Source organism: Pteropus medius, unplaced genomic scaffold (genome assembly GCF_902729225.1).
Source record: "Pteropus medius unplaced genomic scaffold, Ma_sr-lr_union100, whole genome shotgun sequence".
NCBI classification, from domain to species: domain Eukaryota; kingdom Metazoa; phylum Chordata; class Mammalia; order Chiroptera; family Pteropodidae; genus Pteropus; species Pteropus medius.
Genome location: NW_024349798.1, coordinates 17,821,312 through 17,844,595, shown reverse-complemented (window position 1 = coordinate 17,844,595; position 23,284 = coordinate 17,821,312). Strand labels below are relative to the sequence as shown.

General features: G+C 36.8%; 1 protein-coding gene across 11 annotated transcripts in view; it reads left to right on the top strand.

Annotated features, from left to right (window-relative positions):
* LOC120620475 (putative selection and upkeep of intraepithelial T-cells protein 1 homolog) overlaps positions 1–22,960 on the top strand; it is a 49,341-nt gene extending 26,381 nt beyond the window's left edge. For 3 of the 11 annotated variants that reach the window (XM_039885544.1, XM_039885545.1, XM_039885541.1), the window contains 4 exons: positions 18,775–18,795; positions 18,873–18,899; positions 19,026–19,052; positions 21,224–22,957. In XM_039885544.1, coding sequence (XP_039741478.1) covers positions 18,775–18,795; positions 18,873–18,899; positions 19,026–19,052; positions 21,224–21,753 — 605 coding nt within the window. In that variant the 3' untranslated portion in view covers positions 21,754–22,957. Of the gene's footprint in view, positions 1–18,774; positions 18,827–18,872; positions 18,900–19,025; positions 19,053–21,043 lie in introns of all 11 variants that reach the window. The other 8 variants (XM_039885546.1, XM_039885543.1, XM_039885549.1 and 5 more) reach the window with 7 other exon arrangements.
* The last annotated feature ends 324 nt before the right edge of the window (positions 22,961–23,284 follow it).

Sequence of the window (23,284 nt, the reverse complement as noted above, 5' to 3'; positions counted from 1 at the left end):
TAAATTTCTATTGAGAAATTATCTGACAGTCTTATGAGAGCTCCCTTGTAGGTAACTAACTGCTTTTTTTCTTGCTGCTTTTAAGATTCTCTCTTTGTATTTAACCTTTGGCATTTTAGTTATGATGTTGGTTAGTTATTATGTTTAGTTATTATGTGTGGACCTCTTTGGGTTCATCTTGTTTAGGACTCTCTGTGCATCCTGGACTTGTATGTCTATTTCCTTCACCAGGTTATAAAATTTTTCCATCATTATTTCTTCAAATAGGTTTTCAATTGCTTGCTATCTCTCTTCTTCTTCTGGTATCCCTATCATGTGAATCTTAGTATGCTTGATGTTATCCCACAGGCCCCTTAGACTATCCTCATTTTTTTAAACTCTTTTCTTGTTGCTATTCTGATTGGGTGTTTTCTTTATCTTCTAAATCACTGATTCAGTCCTCCACTTTATCTAATCTACTCTTGATTCCCTTTAATGTATTCTTTATTGCAGTGATTGAATTCATTTCTGACTTTTTAATTTTTTAAAAAAATTTATTTATTTAAATTAATTTCAAGTGTACAGTACATTGGTTAGATGTCTATATCATTCATAAAATGATCCCCCCAATTGCTCCCTCTCTTCCCTGGCCCTCCACCTAGCCATCACATTAATGCTAACTGCATTCCCTCTGCCATGATCCCCATCCCCATGACCAGCTATCAACTACTAATTTGTGCTTCTTTAACCCTTTACCCCATTCTCCCAGCCCTCCAACCCCCCTCTCCTCTGTCCACCCCCAAATTGTCCACTATATTTGTGAATCTGTTTTTGATTAGTTTGTTCTTTTTGTTCCTTAGATTCTGCATATAAGTGAAATCATATGGTATTTATCTTTCTCTATCTGACTTATTTCACTCAGCATAATAACCTCTAAGTCCATTCATGCCATTGCAAATGGTACAATTTCATTTTTAATGGCTGAGTAATATTCCATTATATGTATGAACCATATTTCTTTATCCAATTGTCTGATGATGGGCATTTATGTTGCTTTCATATCTTGGCTATTATAAATTGTGCTAACATGAATATTGGAGTGCATAGATCTTTACAAATTATTGTTCTGGTTTTCTTCGGATAACTACCCAGAAGTGCAATTGCTGAGTCAAAAGGTATATCCATTTTTAATTTTTTGAGAAACCTCCATACTGCTTTTCATAGTGACTGTACCAATTCGCAATCCCACCAACAATACAGGAGGGTTCCCTTTTCTCCACATCTGCACCAACACTTGCTGTTTTTTGTTTTATTGATGATAGCCATTCTGATAGGTGTGAAGTGATATCTCATTGTGGTTTTAATTTGTATTTCTCTGTGGTTAGTGACCTTGAGCATTATTTCATGTCTATTAGCAATCTGTATTTCCTCTTTGGAGAAATATCTGTCAGGTCTTTTGCCTATTTTTTAATTGGATTGTTTGCTTTCTGATATTGAGTTGTATACGTTCTTTATATAGTTTGGATATTAACCCCTTATCAGATATATCATTAGTGAATATCTTTTCCCAGTCAATTGTCTTTTAGTTTTGTTGATGGTTTCCTTTGCTGTACAAAAACTTTTTAGTTTTATGTAGTCCCATTTGTTTATTTTTTTCTTTTGTTTCCCCTACCTGAGGAGATATATCTGAAAAGAAATTCCTATTAGTAATATAAGAGAGTTTATTGCCTATGTTTTCTTCTAGAAGTTGTACGGTTTTGGGTCTTCCATTTATGTCTTTAATCCATTTTGAGTCTATTCTTGTATACAGTGCAAGTAGGTGGTCCAGCTTCCTTTTTTTTTTTTGCATGTATCTGTCCAATTTTTTCAACACCATTTATTGAAGTGACTATATTTATCCCATTGTATATTCTTACTTCCTTTGTCATATATTAAGTGAGTGTATAGGAGTGGATTTATTTCTAGGCCCTCTATTCTGTTCCATTGATCAATGTATCTTTTTTTATGCTAGTACAGTGCTGTTTTGATTATTGTAGACTTGTAGTATAGTCTGACATCAGGTAGTGTGACACCTCCAACTTTGTTCTTGTTTCTCAAGATTGTTGTGGCTATTTGGGTTTTTGTATGGCTCTATATAAATTTTAGGATTATTTGTTCTAGCTCTCTGAAAAATGCCATTGGTATTTTGATAGGGATTGCATTGAATTTATAGATTGCTTCGGGTAGTATGGTCATTTTAATGATGTTGATTCTTCTTACCCATGAACATGGTACATGCTTCCATTTATTTGTATCTTCTTCAATTTCTTTTTTCAATGACATAATTTTCTGAAAACAAATCTTGTACCTTCTTGGTTAATTTGATTCCCAGGTATTTTATAGTTTTTGACACAAATGTATTTGTTTTCTTAATTTCTCTTTCCGAAAGTTCATTGTTGGTGTATAAAAATGCCACTGACTTCTAAATATTTATTTTGTAACTTGCTACTTTACTGAATTTATTGAACAGTTCTAACAGTTTTGGGGTGGGATCTTTAGGGTTCTCTCTATATAGTAACATGCCATTGGCAAATAATGAGAGTTTTACTTCTTCCTTCCAATTTGGATGCTTTTTATTTCTCTTTCTTGTCTTATTGCTGTGGCTAGGATTTCCAATACAGTGTTGAAGAGGAGTGGTGAAAGTGGGCATCTTTGTCTTGTTCCTGATCTTAAGAAAAACGCTTGTAGCCTTTCCCCACTGAGTATGACGTTAGCTGTAGGTTTGTTATATATGGCCTTTATTATGTTGAGGTATGTCCCTTCTATCCCCACTTTACTGAGAGTTTTTATCATAAATGGATGTTAGATTTTGTGGAACACTTTTTCCGGATTTATTGATATGATCATACACTTTTTATCTTTTGATTGTTAATGTGGCATATCACATTAATTGATTTGAGGATATTGAATCAACCTTGTATCCCAGGAATAAATCCAACTTGATCATGGTGTACGATATTTTTAATGTATTGCTGAATTCAGTTTGTTAATATTTTGTTCAGGATTTTTGCATCAATGTTCATAAGATATATCGGCCTATAGTTTTCTTTTTTTGTAATGTCTTTTTCTGGTTTTAGAATCAAGGTAATGGTGGCCTCATTAGAGGAATTAGGGAGCTTTCTCTTTCTTGAATTTTTTAGAATAGTTTGAGAAGAATAGGTAATAATTCTCCTTTGAATGTTTGGTAAATTTCACCTATGAGGTCATCTGATCCAGGACTTTTGATTTTGAGGATGCTTTTGATTACGGATTCTATTTCATTGGTGGTAATCATGTGGTTCATATTTTCTATTTCTTCTTGACTCAGTCTTGGGAGATTGTATGTTTCTAGGAATGTGTCCATTTCTTCCAGAATGTCCAATTCATTGGCATATAATTGCTTTCAGTAATTTCTCATGATCCATTGTATTTCTGTGGAGTCTATGGTTATTTCTCTTCTTTCATTTCTTATTTTATTTATTTGAGTCTTCTCTCTTTTTTCTTTGATGAGTCTGGCTAAGGGTCTGTCAATTTTGTTTATCCTTTAAAAGAACCACCTCTTGGTTTCATTAATCATTTGTATTGTTTTTCTAGACTCTATTCCATTTATTTTCACCCTGATCTTTATTATTTCCTTACTTCTACTTGCTTTGGACTTTCTTTGCTGTTCTTTTTCTAGTTCTTTTAAGTGTAAGTTTAGATTGTTTATTTGAGCTTTTTCTTGTTTCTTGTGGTAGCTTGTATTGCTACGAATTTCCCTCTTAGGATTGCTTTCACTGTGTCTCATAAATTTTGAGTTGTTGTGTTTTCATTTTCATTTGTCTCTAGGTATCTTTTGATTTCTTCCTTGATCTCATTAATATTAATATCCCATTAATTATTTAGAAGTGTGTTATTTAGCCTCCATGTGTTTGTGTATTTTCCAGTTTTTTTCCCCTTGTATTTGATATCTAATATCATACCATTGTGGTCAGAGAAGATGGTTGATATGATTTCAATCTTCTTAAATTTGAGATTTGATTTGTGTCTTCAAATGTGTCCTATCTTTGAAAATGTTCCATGTGCATTTGAGAAGAATGTATATTTTGCTGCTTTGGGGTAAAATGCTCTGAAAATATGTATTAAATATATCTGTTCTAGTGTGTCTTTTAGGCCCATTGTTTCTTTGTTGATTCTTTGCCTGGAAGATATGTCCATTGGTGTCAATGGGGTATTAAAGTCTCTTACTATGAGTGTATTACTACTGATCTCTCCTTTTATGTCAGTCAATAATTGCTTTGTAGGTGCACTTATGTTGGGTGTGTATATGTTTATTATGGTTATGTCCTCTTGATTTATCGATCCCTTTATCATTATGCAATGCTCTTTGTTTTGTCTCTTATTATAGACTGTTTTAAAGTATATTTTATCTGTACAACTTATACTTATAAGTATTGCTATTATATTATAAGTATTGCTACCCGGCTTTTTTTTTTTCTTTTTCGTTTGAATGAAATATCTTTTTCTATTCCTTTACATTCAGTCTGTGGGTGTCATTTGATCTGAAGTGGGACTCTTGTAGACAGCATATGCATGTGCCTTGTTTTCTTTTCCATTCGGTTACCCAATGTCTTTTGATTGGAGCATTTAATCCATTTACATTTAAAGCAATTACTGATAGATATATCGTTACTGCAATTTTATTATTTGTATTTGTTATTTCTATTTTCTTTTTTACCCATTCTCTTTTTATAGAAGACCCATTAAGATTTCTTGTAATGCTGGCTTGTTGTTGATGAATTCCTTAAGCTTTTTTTCCTGTCTGGGAAGCTCATTATCTCATCTTCCATTTTAATCAAAAGCCTTGCTGGGTAGAGTATTCATGGTTGTAGATTCTTGTTTTTCATAACTTTGAATGTTTCTTGCCATTCCCTTCTGGCTTGCAAAGTTTCCATTGAAAAGTCAGCAGACATTCTTATGGGAGTACACTTGTAAGTAACTAGCTCCCTTTCTCTTGCGGCTTTTAAGATTCTCTCCTTGTCTTTTACCTTTGGCATTTTAATTATGATGTGTCTTGGTGTAGGTCTGTTTGAATTCCTCTAGCTTGGGATTCTTTGTGCTTCCTGAATTTGTATGTCTAATTCCCTTTGCCAGGTCAGGGAAGTTTTCTTCATTATTTCTTCAAATAGATTCTCAATTCCATGCTCTCTCTCTTCCTCTTCAGGTACTCCTATGATCCGATATTTTTACGCTTCATGTTGTCCCAGAGATTTCTTAAACTATCCTCATTTTTTTTAATTCTTTTTTCTTTTTGTTGTTCTGATTGGGTGTACTCTGCTACCTTGTCTTCCAGTTCGCTGATTTGATCTCCTGCTTCATCCAATCTTCTGTTGAATCCTTCTAGTGTATTCTTTATTTCAGTTATTGTATTCCACATTTGTGTCTGGTTCTTTTTTATAGTTTCTATATATTTTTTATGCTTACTGTCTCTCTGTTGATGTTTTATTGTGCTCACCATTCTCCCCATAAGTTTGTTGAGCATCCTTATAACCATTATTTTGACTTCTGTTTCTGGTAGGTTGCTTGCCTCCATTTCATTTAGCTCATTTTCTGGCATTTTCTCCTGTTGTTTCACTTGTGGAATGTTTCTTTGTTTTCTCATTTTATTAACTTCTCTGTGTTCATTTCTATGTGTTAGGAATATTTGTTTTATCTCTCAACCTTGGCCAGATAGCCTAGTGTGGAAGGTGTCCTGTGTGGCCCAGTGGCGCACTCTCCCTGATCCCTTATGCCGGGGGCTCTGGATGTAATCTTTGTGTGGGTTGTATGTGATCTTCTATTGTTGCCAAGCCTTTATTGTTGATAGTACATTAGTGGATGGGATTAACGCTTAGGCTGACTAATTGTGAGAACTGGCTGCACCCACAGGATAAGAGTCGTGTGGGGGCTGACCCCATGAGTGGGATTTACCCTAACAGGCTGTGTACTTATTGCAACCATCCTTTATATGTATCACTAATGAGACTAGTCAAGGGTTGCTCCATTGTGGTCTGATGCCAGCCTCTAGATGCACTGGTTTTGTGGCCCCTTGAGAGAGGTTCCCCATAGGCCAAAGTTAGCCACTGCTTTTGATTGCTGAGGGCTACCCAGTGAGAACTACAAAGTAATCCACAGATGGTCGTTGCCTATGCTGGATCTATAGGTAAGTGGAAAAGATAATGCTGTAGGCAGCAGTTGGTAATCCCCCATTCCTGACCTATGGCAGTTTAGCAGAGGTACCAGTGCTCTTCAAGGCCTGACACTGCCTGTCAGTTGCCTTTAAGTCTCTGAAACTGGATGAGCCACTGGGCGATATGTTTGTTGAGTGGGACAGGGACCATAGGAGTCTCCTGCGTCTATTGAGTAAATTTCCCTCTGCCACTGCAATGTAAGTTTATGTGCCAACGCTGTCTCTGTGGCTCCCTGTACAAGTTTCCACTCATAGCAAGGTCAGCTGCTGTCCACCCTGGGCCTAAATGCAATACCTCAGGGCAGGGGCAGCTACCTATTGATGTTCAGTGGGCACTTTGTGTTTCGAGTGGGGCAGGAGCTCAGGGAGTCAAGGGCCATCAGGCTAATACAGACCCCTGAAATCCCCTCAAGAGATATTGCAGCTCGTACCACAACTGTGATCTGTCCACAACTGTTTTCCTTGAAATGTACTCACTGCACTAGCCAATGTCTATTTCCTGCGCTGACTGCACAACCCAAGAGCCAAGCAGGGCAAAGGAGGCTGCTTGTCAATGGGCTGCAGGCACTTAGTAGCTTGGGTGAAGTGGGATCTCAGGGAGACAAGGTCCATCCAGCTAATACAGCCTCAGTTTTGCTGCATCTTCTGTACCAGGGCATTCCCGCAGCTTCAATGTGGCTCTTTTATATTATCAGATGTAGGTGTTATGGTCAGCTGGACTTCAGGTGATTCTTCATGTTGATTATTTTATACTTTGGTTGTAATTTCAATGCAGACCTTCTGTTGGAAGATGAACTCTACTTTTACCTATTCCATCATCTTCCCCTCTCCCATTTCTGACTTTTTAAAAATTATTTTTTAGCTCCACTTTTTATTTTCTATCACCTTGTTAAAGTTCTCACTAAGTTCATCTACTCTTCCTCTAAGTTCATTGAGCATCTTTATACCAGTGTTTTGAACTCTGCATCTGGTAGATTGCTTGTCTCAATTTTGTTTAGTTCTTATTCTGGAGTTTTGTTCTGCTTTTTCATTTGGGACATGTTTATTTGTTTCCTCATTTTGGTTGCCTCTTCATGTTTGTTTTTATGTCTTAGGTAGAGCTGTTATGTCTCCCAGTCTTGGTAGAGTGGGCTTATGTAGTAGGTGTCCTGTAGGAACCAGTGACACAGTCTCCCTGGTCACTTGAGCAGTGTGCTCTGGGTATGTTCCTTCTGTAGGATGTGTGTGCCCTTCTGTGGTAGTTGAACCTTCTTTGCTGTTTGCACATTAATGGAAGGGATTGACCCTCAGGCTGATTGGTTGTAAGGACTGGCTATGACTACAATGGAGTAGCCGTTGTACAGGGGCTGACTCTGTGGAGCAGGATTCACCTTAACAGGGCTCTGGTGCCTGCCAGGTCTTCCTAGTAGTTGTGTGTTTGTGGAAGTTGTTGCGTGGTGTTCTGGTTTGGTCTTAAGTTGGCCACTGACTGCCTTACTTTTGGGGCCTCTTGGGAGGGGCTTTGGTGGAGATCAAGGTCATCTACTATCTGTGCCCTGTCAGGGGCCACTTGGTGTGAGCTACAAAGTGACCTACATATAGTTGCCACTTGTGTTGGGTTTGGAGGTGCCTGGGAGAAGGTAAACTGTGAACTGAAACTGGCTGCCACAAGGCGAGCTTGAGGCTGATTAGGAAGAAGTATGAAGCATGCCGAGACCAGATGCTGCTTTCTGGGGTTTGTGAACCTCCGAGAGATTTTAGCAAAGCCCAAGCATAAGCCAAGAGAGGCCATTTGTATGTGAAAACCACTGAAAGTGGGCCTGCAATTTGTATGGAGTCAGGTCTCAGGGAATCACGAGGGTGGGATGAATGATATGAGCCAGGTTGATAGAGACTCAGACATGGAGCTTGCCTGTGCATGCAGGCTGGGAGAGAGGAGGGTTCAATACAGAAACAATGGCTCTGCTAACACTTTTTTTCCTGGGAGAAATCTGCCCCTCCAGGCCTCACCCTAAGGCCAGAGAATTTAGTTCACCCACATATGTTCCTTCACCTTTCGAGCAGCTGTCCCAGCACTGGAGCTCAGGGTGAGTGAGTCCATCAGCAAGTAAGTGTGTGTGGTCCCTTTAAGAGGAGCACCTGAAACTCCAGCCATCTTTTATCTCACTCAGCCACCATCTCCCTTGTTTTCATGGGCCAAAGTTATTGAGACTTCTCTTCCTGGCATTGTAACCCTGAGTTAAGGAGCTTGGTATGGGGCTAAGACTCTTGTTTCTTTGGGGGGACATCTGTAGCCAAGATATCTCTCATAATTTTTAAATACCACACATGGGTGTGAGACCAGCTCACTCCACATCTCTGTCTCTTGTACCAATCTTGAGGTGATTCCTTCCATATGTTCTTAGTTGTAGGACTTCTGTTCAGTTAGACTCAGGCAGTTCTCAGTGATGGCTGTTCAGTAGTTTAGTTATAATTTGGGTGCGGTTGTGAGAGGAGGTGAGCACATTGTTTATCTTCCCTTCCATCTTGACCACAAACATCTCTGTCTGGGTCTAACTTGTATCTCTATCACTTAGCAGTTTTAAGATTTTGCAAAAATTTTTAACCCACCAAGACATATTATATTTTTCATTTGCAATATAGCTATGATAGTGGCATCTATTACATAAAGTCACTCTCAGTATTAAAAAAAATATACATTTAAATACATAATACATATATGCATATACTATAATTATTAATAGTAGCAAGAGTGTAGTTATTGAGTGAGGAAAAGAGATATTACTACCTGAGATCCAGTAAAACCACAATAGATCTACTGAATCTATTTAGTTTTGACTCCATTGTTTTTGTGAATAAAAGTTGACTCATTTTAAATGACCATAATGTATCATCAGATTGTATATTCTCCTATCAGTGGATGCTTTTTGCCATTACATATAGACAAGTACGAAAGTGCAACGACCACTCGGCTGTCCCGATGGACCAGAAGGGCTTCCCTTTACTGCCTCTTGAATGGCACTGGAAATTGCTCTACTACACACAGCAACACCACCAACCCAATGTCTACTAGGGAAAGTTTGTCCTACTGTCCTGACTAGGCGGGCCCCAGTCCACTCTTGGGGCCTCCCCAGGCCTCTATGGCTTATCAATAATGTAAAGTTGCAGCATGAGATGATTCTGCTGTGGCTGCCACCTCCATGGAAAGAGGAAGCAGCTAGACCAGGCTTTGGTCTAGCTCTCCCAAATTTCTCAAAGCTGTGCTCCTCTTCTGGAGACTTTTGTGTTAAAACAAACAAACAACAACATAAACTAAAACTATTTCAAAGGTTTCATACACAGTGTCTCACACCTGAGACATTAGTAAAATTCTATAATTCTTGGCCCAGAGACCTATATGTCAGTATGTGTGAAGTGGTCTCTGCTTCATCAAACTTTGGAATTATACTCAGATTCAGCTTTTATGCCTGGCAAAATCTTCTCATATAAAAAAAAATCTGTTCATCAAATGTAAAAGTACTTCAGATGGGCCTATACAACAGAAACCAATTCTGATTGGAATCGGTATTAACCTTACATTAATCCAAACCTGAAAAACACTGCACAGTAATAATTATATTTCCAATAATTCTTTTTTTAAATTAAGTTTATTGGAGTAACATTGGTGAATGCAATTATATAATTATATAATCAGGTGTACATTATCATTTGACATCTGTATATTCTATTGTGTTTTACCACCCAAAGTCCAGTTTCTTTCAGCTACCATATATTTGATCCCATTTACCTAATTCACCCTCACCCTAATCCCCTATATTTGACCCCCGTTACCCCATCTACATCCTCTGTCCTCCCCCACCCAGCTAGTAAGCACTATTCTATAGTCCTCTGGTAACCACTTAACTATACTCCATGTCCATGAGTGTCTGTTTGTTTGTCTTGCTCATTTGTTGCTTTAAGGTTTATATCCCACGTATAAGTAATATCATGTGATTTTCAACTTTTCCTATCTGACTGATTTCACTTAGCATGATTATCTCGAGGTCCATCCAGGTTGTCGCAAATGGCAGTATTTCATCTCTTCTTGTGACTAAGTAATATTCCATTGTAAAAATGTACCACAGCTTCTTTAGCCAATCATCTATCGTAGGACACTTTGGTTACTTCCATGTCCTGGCCACCACGAATAATGCTGCTATGAGCATGGGTGTGAAAATATCTTTTTGGATGTGAGTTTTCAAGCCTTTGGGATAAATACCCAGTAGAAGGATTGCTGGATCATATGGTAGATCAATTCTTAGTTTTTTGAGGAACCTCCATACTGTTTTCCACAGTGGCTGTATCAATTTGCAGTCCCACAAGCCGTGTATGAGGGTTCCTTTTTCTCCACATCCTCTCCTACATTTGTTGTTACTTGTCCTGTTGATTATAGCTATTCTAACAGATGTGAGATGGTATCTCATTGTGGTTTTGATTTGGATTTCCCTAATAGCTAGCGATGTTGAGCATTTTTACATATATTTGTTGGCCATTTGTATGTCCTCTAAGGAGAACTGTTTGTTCAGGTCCTTTGCCCATTTTTTGTTTAGATTATTTGTTTTTTATTATTATTGAGTTGTATAAGTTCTTTGTATATTTTGGATATTAGGCCCTTATCCGAGATGTTGCTTGAAAATGTATTTTCCCATTTAGATGATTGTCTCTTCACCTTGTTGATGATTTCTTTTGCTGTGCAGAAGAGTTTGATGTAGTCCTATTCATTTATTTTTGATTTCACTTCTCTCGCTTTTGAGGTCAAATTCATAAAATCCTCTTTAAGTCCAAGGTCCTTGAGTTTAGTTCCTATGTTTTCTTCTATGCATTTTATTGTTTCAGGTCTTCCATTCAGGTCCTTAATACATTTTGAGTTAATTTTGGTGTATGGTAATAGACAACGGTCTAGTTTCATTCTTTTGCAAGTGGCTTTCCCGTTTTCCCAGCACTGTTTATTAAAGAGGCTTTCCTTTCTCCACTGTATGTTTTTGGCTTTTTTATCAAAAATTATTTGCCCATATAAATATGAGTTTATTTCTGGACTCTCAATTATGTTCCACTGGTCTGTGTGTCTGTTTTGCTGCCAATACCATGCTGTTATGATTATTGTCACTTTGTAGTATAATTTCAAGTCAGGCAGAGTGATGCCTCCAGCCTCGTTCTTTTTTCTTAGGATGGCCTTGGCAATTCGAGGTCTTTTGTGCTTCCATACAAATCTGATTATTTTTTATTGTATTTCTTTAAAAAATAGCCATGAGATTTTGACAGGGATTGCATTAAATCTGTATAATGCTTTAGGTAATATGGTCATTTAAACTATGTTGATTCTTCCAATCCAAGAACATGCAATACATTTCAATTTCTTTGTATCTTTTTCGATTTCTTTTAATAGGGTCTTATAGTTTTCATTACATAAGTCTTTCACATGTTTCATTAAATTTATTCCTAGGTATTTTATTCTTTTTGTTGCAATTGCAAAAGGAATTATTTTTTCCACTTCTTTTTCTGACACTTCATTATTAGAGTGTAGGAAAGCTATGGAATTTCGAACGTTGATTTTGTATCCAGAAACTTTACTGTATTTGCTTATTGTTTCTAGTAGTGTTCTTGTAGAGTCTTTAGGGTTTTCTATATAGAGAATCATGTAATCCACAAATAGGGAAAGATCGACTTCTTTGTTTCCTGTTTAGATGCCTTTTATATCTTTCTCTTGTCTGATTGCACTTGCTAGCACCTCCAATGTTATATTGAATAACAGTGGCGATAGTAGACAGCCTTGCCTTGTTCCTGATCTTAGAGGGAAGGTTTTTAGTTTTTCACTATTCAGTATAATGTTGGCAGAGGGTTTGTCATATATGGCCTTTATTATGTTAAGGTATTTTCCTTCTATACCAATTTTGTTAAGTGTTTTGATAATAAATGCGTGCTGTATCTTGTCAAAGGCTCTTTCTGCATCTATTGATATGATCATATGATTCTTAATTTTTAATTTGTTTATGTGGTGTATCACATTAATCGATTTGCGTATGTTGAATTATCTCTGTGCCTCTAGGATGAAGCCCCCTTGATTGTGGTGTGTAATCTTTTTAATATGTTACTGTATTTGGTTCGTTAGTATCTTATTTAGGATTTTTGCATCTGTGTTCATGAAAGATATTGGTCTGTAGTTTTCTTTTTTTGTATTATTTTACCAGGTTTTGGTATCAGAGTAATACTGGCCTCATAAAATGTGTTGGGAAGTATTGCCTTCTCTTCAATTTTTGGAAGAGTTTGAGGAGAATAGGCATTAAATCTTCTTTGAAATTTTGGCAGAATTCACTGGTGAAGCCATCTGGTCCTGGACTTTTACTTTTTGGCAGGTTTTTGATTATTGTTTCAATTTCCATACTGCAGATCAGTCTATTTAGATATTCCAGGTCTTCTTGATTCTGTCTAGGAAGGCTGTATTTTTCTAGGTACTGGTCCATTTCTTCTAGGTTATTAAATTTCATGTTATATAGTTTTCATAGTATTCTTGTATGATCTTTTGTATTTCTGCGATATCAGTCGTAATTTTCATTCTTTCATCCCTGATTTTGTTTGTGTTCTTTCTCTCTCTCTTTTTTTTTTTTTTTAGTCTAGACAGGGCTTTTTTAATTTTATTAATCTTCTCAAAGAATCAGCTCTTTGCTTCATTTATTTATCTATCTTTTTTTTTTCTTTGCAATTTCATTTATTTCTGCTCTAATATTGATTTCTTTCCTTCTGCTGACTTTAGGCTTCATTTGTTCTTCCTTTTCTAGTTTTTTAAGATGAAGCGTTAGGATGCATATTTAGACTCATTCTTGTTTTTGGAGATAGGCCTGTAATGATATGAACTTTCCTCTTATGTCCTCTTTTGCCATGTCCTAAAAGTTTTGATATGTCGTACTATCATTATCATTCATTTCTATGTATTTCTTGATCTCTCTTTTCATTTCTTCTCTGACCCAGTTATTCTTCAGTAGTATGTTGTTTAATCTCCATGTATTTGTGGTTCTTCCTGATTTCTTTCTGCAGTTAATCTCTAGTTTCAAAGCATTATGATCAGAGAATATGATTGGTATGATTTCAATCTTCATATTTGTTGAGGCTATCTCTGTGTCTCAGTATGTGGTCAATTCTCGAGAATGTTCCATGTACATTAGAGAAGAATGTATAAGCAGCTGGTTTGGGATGGAAAGCTCTGTAAATGTCAATTATGTCCAATTATGTTGGTCTAATGTGTCATTTAAGGATGTTGTTTCCTTATTAATTTTCTGTTTGGATGATCTGTCTATATCCAACGGTAGGGTATTTAGATCCCTTACTATGATAGTGTTTTCATCTGTTTCTCCCTTTAGTTTTGTTAGTAATTTCTTTATATATTTTGGGGCTCCCTGATTGGGAGTATAGATATTAATAAGTGTTATGTCTTCTTGGTGTATGATTCCCTTTATCATTATGAAGTGTTCCTCAGTATCTTTCTTTACCTTTTTTATTTCAAAATCTATTTTGTTCAATATTAGTGCCGCTACTCCCGCCTTTCTCTGAAAGCTTCATTTGCTTGAAATATCTTTTTTTGCCCTTTCACTTTGAGTCTATATTTGTCTTTGGAGCTGAGATGTGTCTCCTGGAGGCAGCATATGGTTGGGTTTTTGTGTTTTGATCCATTCTGCAACTCTGTGCCTTTTTATTGGTGAGTTCGGTCCATTTACATTTAGGGTGATTATTGAAATATGAGATCTTCTTATAGCCATTTTATCCTTTGCTCTCTGATAGCTCAGTCTTTCCATTACTTTCTTGTACGTGTGTTTCTGTTTTCTTTAATTTGACTGGCTTTTGTGGGTTTTCCCTCTGGTCCCTCTTATTTTATGTTACATATTTTAGTTCTGAATCTTTGTTGTGTGGTTACCATTAAAATGTGTAAAAGATAGTATATACAGTCGTTCATTTTCTTCTGCACATGCTTTATCTCCACTCCCTTTTACTATTAGGATCTTTGAATCCTCCTCTTTTCAGTTATTGTTGTCTCAATTTGTCTCTATGTATGCTGAACATTCATTACTATCTTACTATAGCAAATCTCTATTATTGTTTAAGCTTATAATGCCCTATTCTTAGTAAGGGTTGCACTCCTCTGCTTTTATTTGCCTTCTCGACACCTTTTGCGTTTGTGTTATCTCCATTCCACTTTGCAAATTGGGTTTTTGATTCTTCCCCTTTTCTGTTGTTGTTGCCTCAAATTGTTCCTATGTATGCTAAATGTTGCTTTCTAACTTTTAATAGCAATTCTCTTATTGTTCACGCTTGTAATACCCTGTTCTTAATAAGGGTTGCACTATCCTGCTCCTGTCTGCCTGCTAGTCATCTTACTCATAGTTAAATATTTTTTTGTCATTTTGTTTCAGGTGGAGTGACCCCTTTCAGTATTTTCTGTAATATAGGCATCATAGTGGAGAATTCCCTCAAATTTTGTATGTCTGTAAAGGTCTTTATATCTCCTTCATAACTAAAGGAGAACTTTACTAGATACATAATTCTTGGCTGGTAATTTCTTTTTCAATAGTTTGAGTATTTAGTTCCACTCCTTTCTCGCTTATAATGTTTATTCTGAGAAGTCCAAAAATAGTCAATGAATTTTTCTTTATAGGTTACTGTCTTCTTTTCCCTGTCTGTCTTGAGAATTCTGTCTTTGTCATTGATTTTCGATAATTTTAATACAATGTGTCTTGGAGAAGGCCTTTTTGAGTTGAGATAATGGGTGTTCTGTTGACTTCTTGAATTCCAATCTCTAGTTCATTACTTAGAATTGGGAAATTCTCATCAACTATTTGTCTGAAAATGCTTTCTAATTCCTTCTTCTTTTCTTCCCCTTCGAGAATGCCCATTATTCTTTTTACTCTCCTGATGGTATCAGCTAGTTCTTGTATTTCTCTTTTATTATTTTTCTTTCTTCAGTTTCTCTCTTCTTACTCTGCTTTATTTCCAGATTTCTGTCTTCAGTATCACTGATCCTTCCTTCCATTTGGTCAACTTTATTTCCCAGGCTTTCTATTTCATTTTTCAACTCCAGAAGTTCTATTTGGTTCTTTTTTTTAAATTAGTTTGAAAAATACAGTCCATTGGTTAGATATCTATATAGTTCATAAAACGATCTCTCAATTGCTCCCTCCTCCTCTAACCTTCCACCTAGCCAATATATTAGTGCTATCTGCATTCCCTATGCCATGCTCACCATCCCCTTGACCATCCATCACTTACTAATTTGCACTTCTTTAACCTTTCACCCCATTCTCTAAGTCTCACAAACCACCCTTCCCTCTGTCCATCATCAAATTCTCCACTATATTTGTGAGTTTTTTTTTTGATTAGTTTGTTCTTTTTATTCCTTAGATGCTGCATAAAAGTGAAATCATACAGTGTTTATCTTTCTCTGTCTGACTTAAATACCTTCTAGGTCCATCAAAGCAGTATCTTTTTCCATCTTCTTCTTTTCAGTCTGTGTGTGTCTTTGAATCTGAAGTGTGTCTCTTATTGGCAGAATGTAGGGGTCTTTTTTTTCCTTTCCATTCATCCGCCCTCTCTTTTAGTTAGAGCACATAAATCTTTTCCATTTGAGGTACTTATTAATAGGAATGTAGTTGCTACCATTCTTTATTCCTGTTTTTGATACATGTTTTCTTTTTCTTTATAAGAAATCCCTCCAACATTTTCTGTACTACTGGCTTGGTGGTGATATATTCCTTTAGCTTACTTGTGTCTGGGAAGCTCTTTATCTGTCCCTCAACTCTAAATGATAGCTTTGCTGGATAAATTATTCTTCATTATAGATCCTGGGTCTTCATCTTGTCAAATATTTTGCCAAGCCTTTCTGTCCTGCATAGTTTCTTTTGAGAAATCAGCTGCCAGTCTTATGGGTGTTCCCTTGTAATTAATTATCTGCTTTTCTTTTGCTGATTTTTAAGATTCTGTCTTTGTATTTAACCTTTGGCATTTTAATTATGATGTGTCTTGGTGTGGGTCTCCTTGGGTCACTGATATTTTAGAATTTTCTGAGCTTCCTTGGGTTATATTTCATCAAATAGCTGCTCAACATCTTGATTTTCTTCAGATATGCCAATCAGATGGATATTTGGACCCTTAATAGTGTCCCATATGCTCTTTAAATTATTTTTATAGTCTTGGCATCTCAGCTCTTGCCATTCTGATAAGTGTCCTTGGCTTTCCCATTCTCTAGATAGGGCATTTGATCCTCTTCTTTATTCACTTTGTTTGTTCCTTTGTTTATTCCATTTAACATACTTCTGATCTCAGATAATGTGTTCCTCATTTCAAACTGGTTCCCTTTTATAATTTCCTTTTCCATTTTTATGTTTTTTATGAAGTTCTCACTGAATTTATCTACACTTCCAAAAAGTTTGTTAAGCATCTTTATAACCAGTGTTTGGAACTCTGCATCTGTTAGAGTATTTGACTCCATTATATCAGGATCTCTGTTCTGTTCTCTCATATGGCTTCTACTTCTTTGTCTTCCCATTTTGGCTGCCTTTGCATGTCTGTTTCTATGTACTATGCAAAGCTCCTAAGTATCTCGGTCTTATTAGTGTGTATTTGTGTAGCAGGTGTCCAGTGGCACAGTCCTGAGAGGGGTTCAGCTGCAGGCCAAATTCAGCCCAAGCCTCTATCTGTCCTGGACCACCTGTTAAGATTCAACAAGCAACCCACAGATGCTGTGCTTGTAGTTGCCTCAAAAGGCCATACCAGAAACTGATGCCAGCTGCTTCCAGTGTGAGTCTAGGTGCTGCTCAGCAAGGAGCACCTGACCTGCTGAGGCTATACCTGGATGTGGCTTCAGTGAGGCCGTAAGTTGGGGGAGGCAATGTTTTAGGGAATCTTCTGGTTGGAGTGACCTCTGTTATCCAGTTTGATGACTTCATGGCTATGGTGGTGCTGTGTCCCCTCACTGGGAGAGGGGAGAGCTCAACAAGGAACAATGGATACTTCCAGCACTTCTGTACAGAGTGAGTCTCACCTGGGCCCTCACTCCAATAATGTCTCCTATAAGTCCCTGGTGTCCTCTGTGTGCAGCCGAATCAGCACTGGTGCTCGGAGTGAACAAGTCCATCACCGAGAAAATCCACCCATGATGCAGCTCCTTTAAGAGTCTTCTGCCACTGCCATTGCCACAGCCTCTATCTCACACAGCTGCTCGAGACCAGGCAGCCTCGTGTCCTCACCCCATTCTACCTTCTGCTGTTGCAGGGTGCTTTCTTGGATTTCTGCCTAGTTGTATGGCTTGTTCCTCTAGATCTCAAGTGATTTTTTTCTTTCTGCTGTTCCTTATTTCTGTCACAACTTTGCTTTGGTCACCAGATTGATGAACAGAACCTCTGTCATCTATGTCATTTTTTTTTCTTCTTGTATGTGTGATTCTATTCGGTTTTTTGAGGGTTTCAATCTCTTTGCTAAGAACTCATTCTGCTCATCTAGTTGTTTTTTTCAGTTCCTGAAATTGTTGTAATGATTCGTTTTGGATCTCATTAAGTTTTTTAAGAAATACCATCCTGAATTCTCTGTCATTTAAGTCACATATTTCTATGTCTGTAAGCTTATTTTCTGGAGATTTTTCTCTTCCTTTTTGCACTGCCTTGTCACCTTAGTTGTTCATGGTGTTTAATGGACTATTTCTTTTCCTGGGCATTCAATGGAAGTGTATTCTGCTTTTCCTCCAGAAAGGTTTATTATATAAGAGTCTCTAGCTGTTGCAAAGAAGGCGTTTTTCTTTTGGTTTACAGTAGGTGGTTCTATGCCTCTTGGATCCCTGTTTTACATAAACCGTTAATAATGTCTTTATCTCCCCTTATAGATGTTTAACAATGCTCACTACCCTCGCTTTCATTTCCTGTCAGTGTTAGCAAAAATTTCGGTAGCTTTTACTCTGATTCCCCTGGGGCTCCGTGGTTTTCAGTCTCTGAGGATATGTGGGAGGGTGGAGAGGCGGAACTTTCTGGGGTGGGAGTGGGGGCTGTGGCTCAGTTCAGTTTTGCAACTGTAGCTGGTAATAATCAACTGTTGTTTCTCTGCTGTCCCACTTCTCTGCTTTTTGTCCTGATGTCTGTGCACTGCCACCTGCCACGTGGAGCTCACAGCTCTCCCAGGCAGGACTATTCAGGGAATTTGCCATACCTTTTCCCCTCTCCCTCCTCCTGCAGGGAGCTCCAGCTATAAAAGGCAGTTTCTTTGTTTCTCCCAGTCCACCACCCAACACCTGGGGTTATGTCCTGTGGTAGTTTTTATGCGCAGATCCCACACTCAGACGTACTGGTGTGCAGTTTGGGTGTTTTTTGTTAAGTTTTAGATATTCAGCTTGTTGTTTCAAGGGGAAAGATCTGGAGACATCTCTCTCTGCCATGTTTCTGATGTCACCCTTTGTTTTTTGTTTGTTTATTTTGGGGGATTTTTTTGCTCCAATTAATTACATGTGACAACATCAGGAAGCGAGCCTAGTTAGCAACTCTAAACAACTCACAAGGATTTGTCTCTGCTTTGTATTTCAGGAAAGCTTCATGAAGAACTTGGTAAATGGTGGTTTTATGTGAGCATAGGTAGGTAAGTGTGTTTCACAGCAAACTCTCACTGCATCTTGTTCTTTCAGAAAAAAGAAAGCTCCTGGGAGAAGAAGGTAAGTGATGAAAATGGCCGCCTCAGGTGTCTCCACTCGGTGGCCTTTTGACCCCTCACCTATTTCCTGTTTTATTCATTGCTAAATCTTGGTTTGAAGGTGTAATATCTATAACTTCTTTTTTAGGATTGAAACTTGCTCGGTGTTATGCAGGTAACTAAAGACAAGAGTATTTGGATATTGATTCTTAGTTTTAACTCACACAATGGAACACTAGAGCAGGGCACCTGCAACACACACGCACACACACACACACACACATACACACACACACACACACGCACACACACACATCCCTTTTTTCTTTCCAAACTTCCGATTTTATTATGCTCTTTATTGAGTAGTTTATAACTAAAATTTTAACTAATTTAATTGCTAATTTGCATATTCTTAATATCTTTCAAAGTCTTTTCATCTATGGTTTCAAGTATATTAAAATAATCTTGATAAAAAAATGAAGTGGTATTATTATCTCTAATATCAAGTCCAAGAATTCTGAGATTTCAGGATAAGATTATTTTTGTATGTTGGCATTGAGATTGTAGAGTCAAATTAGAAACAGAGGTCAGCCCGAGGCCAGATCCTGGGAATAGCTCGGATAATGTGGAAGAAATTCAGAGTCAGGCAGGGATTTAGGTCCTAAGTGCAGCCCTTGAGTGTGGCTGCAGAGAAAGACTACAGATTCAGCAGACAGATCTGACGCCTAACTAGAATGGAATGAGAAAGCAAGCAGAAAAGAGAAAAGACCAGCATTTGTAGTAGGTCCAGGTGAATTTGCCTGATGGGGCTTCCTTAGCTAAGATGTCATGTGTTTGTCCCATAACCTTTCCCCTTTCTTTTATCAAATGAAAAAAAGCAATGGTTCTGTGAGACCATGACTTACCTGATATGTCACATAGTTGACATGTATTAGAGTCAGGGTTGCCCAGGGTTGACCCCAGGCCTTCTAGCTGAGAGAAAGTGAAATAAAGGCAGTTGACACTCATCCATGTTAGGCCAGTGATACAATGACAAAAAATTGTATATGAGTCACAATCAGGTGTTCCTCATTTGACTTGTCAAATTGAAGCTATTTTTTCCTTTAGGTTAGCTTTGACTTCTAAAAAATTGTCAAATGTTTGGCCTCTGTTTGACAGTAGAAATAAAAAGTTTGTGTTACATTTTTTCAGCTTTGCATTAATTATTTTAAATATAGTATCTTTATTTGATTCCCACAAATGCACTGAGGAAAAAAGCCCAGGTATTAATATACTGTTTTATAAACAAATATAGGATGAGTATCCTTAAGAGGCTTCTCCCAGGTCATATAACTAATTGGCATAAAATCTACCTTCATTAGACAACCTGATAAGCATAGTTTCCAGTTGAATCGAGTACAGTGTATATGCCATGCTCTGCTTTGAGAAAATGCCCATGAGCCAGTGAAATGCAATGGCTTCGAGGCACATATTTCTGTATTTACAGTGCTAACATATAACAGGTTTTATTTATTTTCACTTTACTTTAATAGTAATGGATATTTTTGTTTGTGTTTACATTAATACAACTAAAATTTACTTTTACTTCTATGAAAACTTACTCCCAGAAGAAATACCTTAGCTTATATTAATAGAATCCTGTGTGACTAGGTAAATATCTAGATCACTTTTAGCTCTGATTCATGTGTTTATATACTTTTAACACTTTAAAAATAATTTTTGAAGTAATGTATCTATAAATTTGAATAATATGAAAGCATTTTTAGGAAAAATAATTCAGTAAATTTGGTTAAATTCCATCAAGTGATTTAAGGCAGATTTTAAATTTATAAAATGCTGATATTCAATGTAAAATATATAATGATTTTTATTCTTAAGTCATAGATTGAATCAGAGAGATATGGGAGTGAATCCAAACACTGATAGATGTTAGTAATTACAATTGGACAAGCTTCCCTAAACTTCTGTTGTCTCAACTACAAAATAAGATAATTCTCCTTTCCATTGCTTATAAATTAAATATTTATAAGTGTGCTTTAAACATCACTAGGCACATAGTAGGTATTGAAAGTAATATTAGCTATATTCGAAAAGTATTTTAACTAGAACAAATCTGTATGTTCAGATATTCATTTTTTACTTTCTGGACAAATCCTCCTTATCAAGTTTCAGGTGCTTGAGTTGGTGAATAGAGGTGGTATGAGAAGGGTGACCTGAGGTGCAGAAGCATCTTCTCCCTGAGGAAAGCTAGAGGAAGATCTAAGATCGGGAGGGCTCTGCGTATTCTGCAAATTACTGTTGCTTGTTGTTAATCATGACCCAAACTGGCAAAATGTGCTTCCACAGAGGGCGTTACTCTGGACCGAAAAACAGCTCACCCATATCTCCAGATTGCAAAGGACAACAAAAGTGTGAGAGGAGGGGATGTCTTCCAGGATCTGCCCAAGTGCAGGCAGCGGTTTGATACCCTGGTGTGTGTATTGGGTCAGCAGATTTTCTTCAAAGGTAAACACTACTGGGAAGTGAGTGTGAAAGAGAAAATAAAATGGACCTTAGGCATTTGTAAGGATTCTGTCTGTAGACAGGGGGAAATCCAGCTGTCCCCAGAGGTTGGGTTCTGGACCTTATGCTTAAATAAAAAAAATGACTACCAGGCCCTTGCAAATCCACGGGTGCCACTCCATCTTGAAGAGTCTCCTGAGATTGTTGGAATATTCCTGGACTATGAAGCTGGGAGGGTCTCCTTTTATAATGTGACCAGCCTGACCCACATCTACACCTACAGAGAGTGCTTCAGAGAGGCTCTGAGGCCATACTTCTATCCTGGCCCCCTCCACAATGGTCAAAATGGACACCCTCTGATCATCCAGAATTAGGTTGTATCGATAAGCCACAAGTAGAAGATGCATCCTGTGACTGACAAAAACTCTCTCCATTTGACTCTGCTGATATTTGAGATTTATATATACTAAATTCAATATTTGTTTCAGAACATTTAAAATTCTAAACTTCTTCTAATAAATGTAAAAATTATTTTGAGCCATAAATTATATATTTTTATCATTTTAGTCACCGATACGCCTATTTCTTAATAAACAAGAAATGCCTATTAATTTGAATTTTATGCTATAAAATTTATTTTGATGACATTTCAGAGCCACAGAACATAAATACAATTCCCAATGGAGGCATCTGCCTGTGTGATAAAAGAAAGTTACCCCTCAGTTGATTACTTATGAGTATGACTTTTTCTTCATTTGTGTATTGAGACAGATGAGGGCAAGGGCTTCACTCCTCATTCTGAGGACATTAGCTTAAGCCCATACCTTATTGATTTTGTTTCAACACAGAGAAGCATATTTTAGAGTTCTAAACCAGGGCTATGTACTGTTCATCGCCACTCCTCTCAAAGAGAAACTTCAAGTGAATACCACTTCAGTCCTCGTTTCTTTATCTCTTCACATCAATGCAGTTTTGAAGTTTAAATTATTGTAATCTTCAAATTAAAATAATAGTGGCATTTATTCATCTACTCAAAAAGTACTTATTAGATATATAGGTATTATAAACATCCAATATCTATAACATTGTAGATTATCTATAACAGTAACTATGTAGCTAGCACTGGCAATAAATTGGTAAAAAATGACAGTCACAAATTTCAAAATGTTGGGTAGTAAAGGAGAAACGTATTCAGATATAGAATGATGGTTGATTGTTTTAAATCTGTTCATCTGGAAACTCTGACTAAGAAAGTGATACATTTAAGATGTAACTTACTACATGTATAGCTGAGAGCATTCAATTCAGAATATGTGAAGTGTAGAAAGTATGAGCCTGGATAACAAAGAAAAGAAAACTATGAGGAAAGGTGTATTCAGGTCTTTACCCATTATTTAATTGGATTATTTGATTTTTTGGTGTTGAGCTGTATGAGTACTTTATGTTTTGAATATTAACCCCTTATCAGATTATCATTAATAAATAGCTTCTTCCAATCAGTAGGTTGTCTTTCTGTTTTGTCGATCATTTCCTGTGTTGTGCGAAAATTTTTAGATTGATGTAGTTCAATTTAATTATTTCTTTATTTTTATTATGGTGACATTAAAAAAATCTAATAAGTTTCAAATGTGTGTGTATATATATACATACATATATATATATATATATATATATATATATATATATATATATATATATATATATATATATATTACATTGTGTGTTCATTGCCCATTATTAGATTTCTTTCTTTCACCACATATTTGACCCCTTTTACCCCAGCTACCTCCTGTATCACCCTACCCTCTGGTAACCACTAGTTATTGTCCATATCCATGAGTCTTTGTTTGCTTGTCATGCTTGTTTGTTGCTTTTAGGTTTATATCCCACACCTATGTGATATCA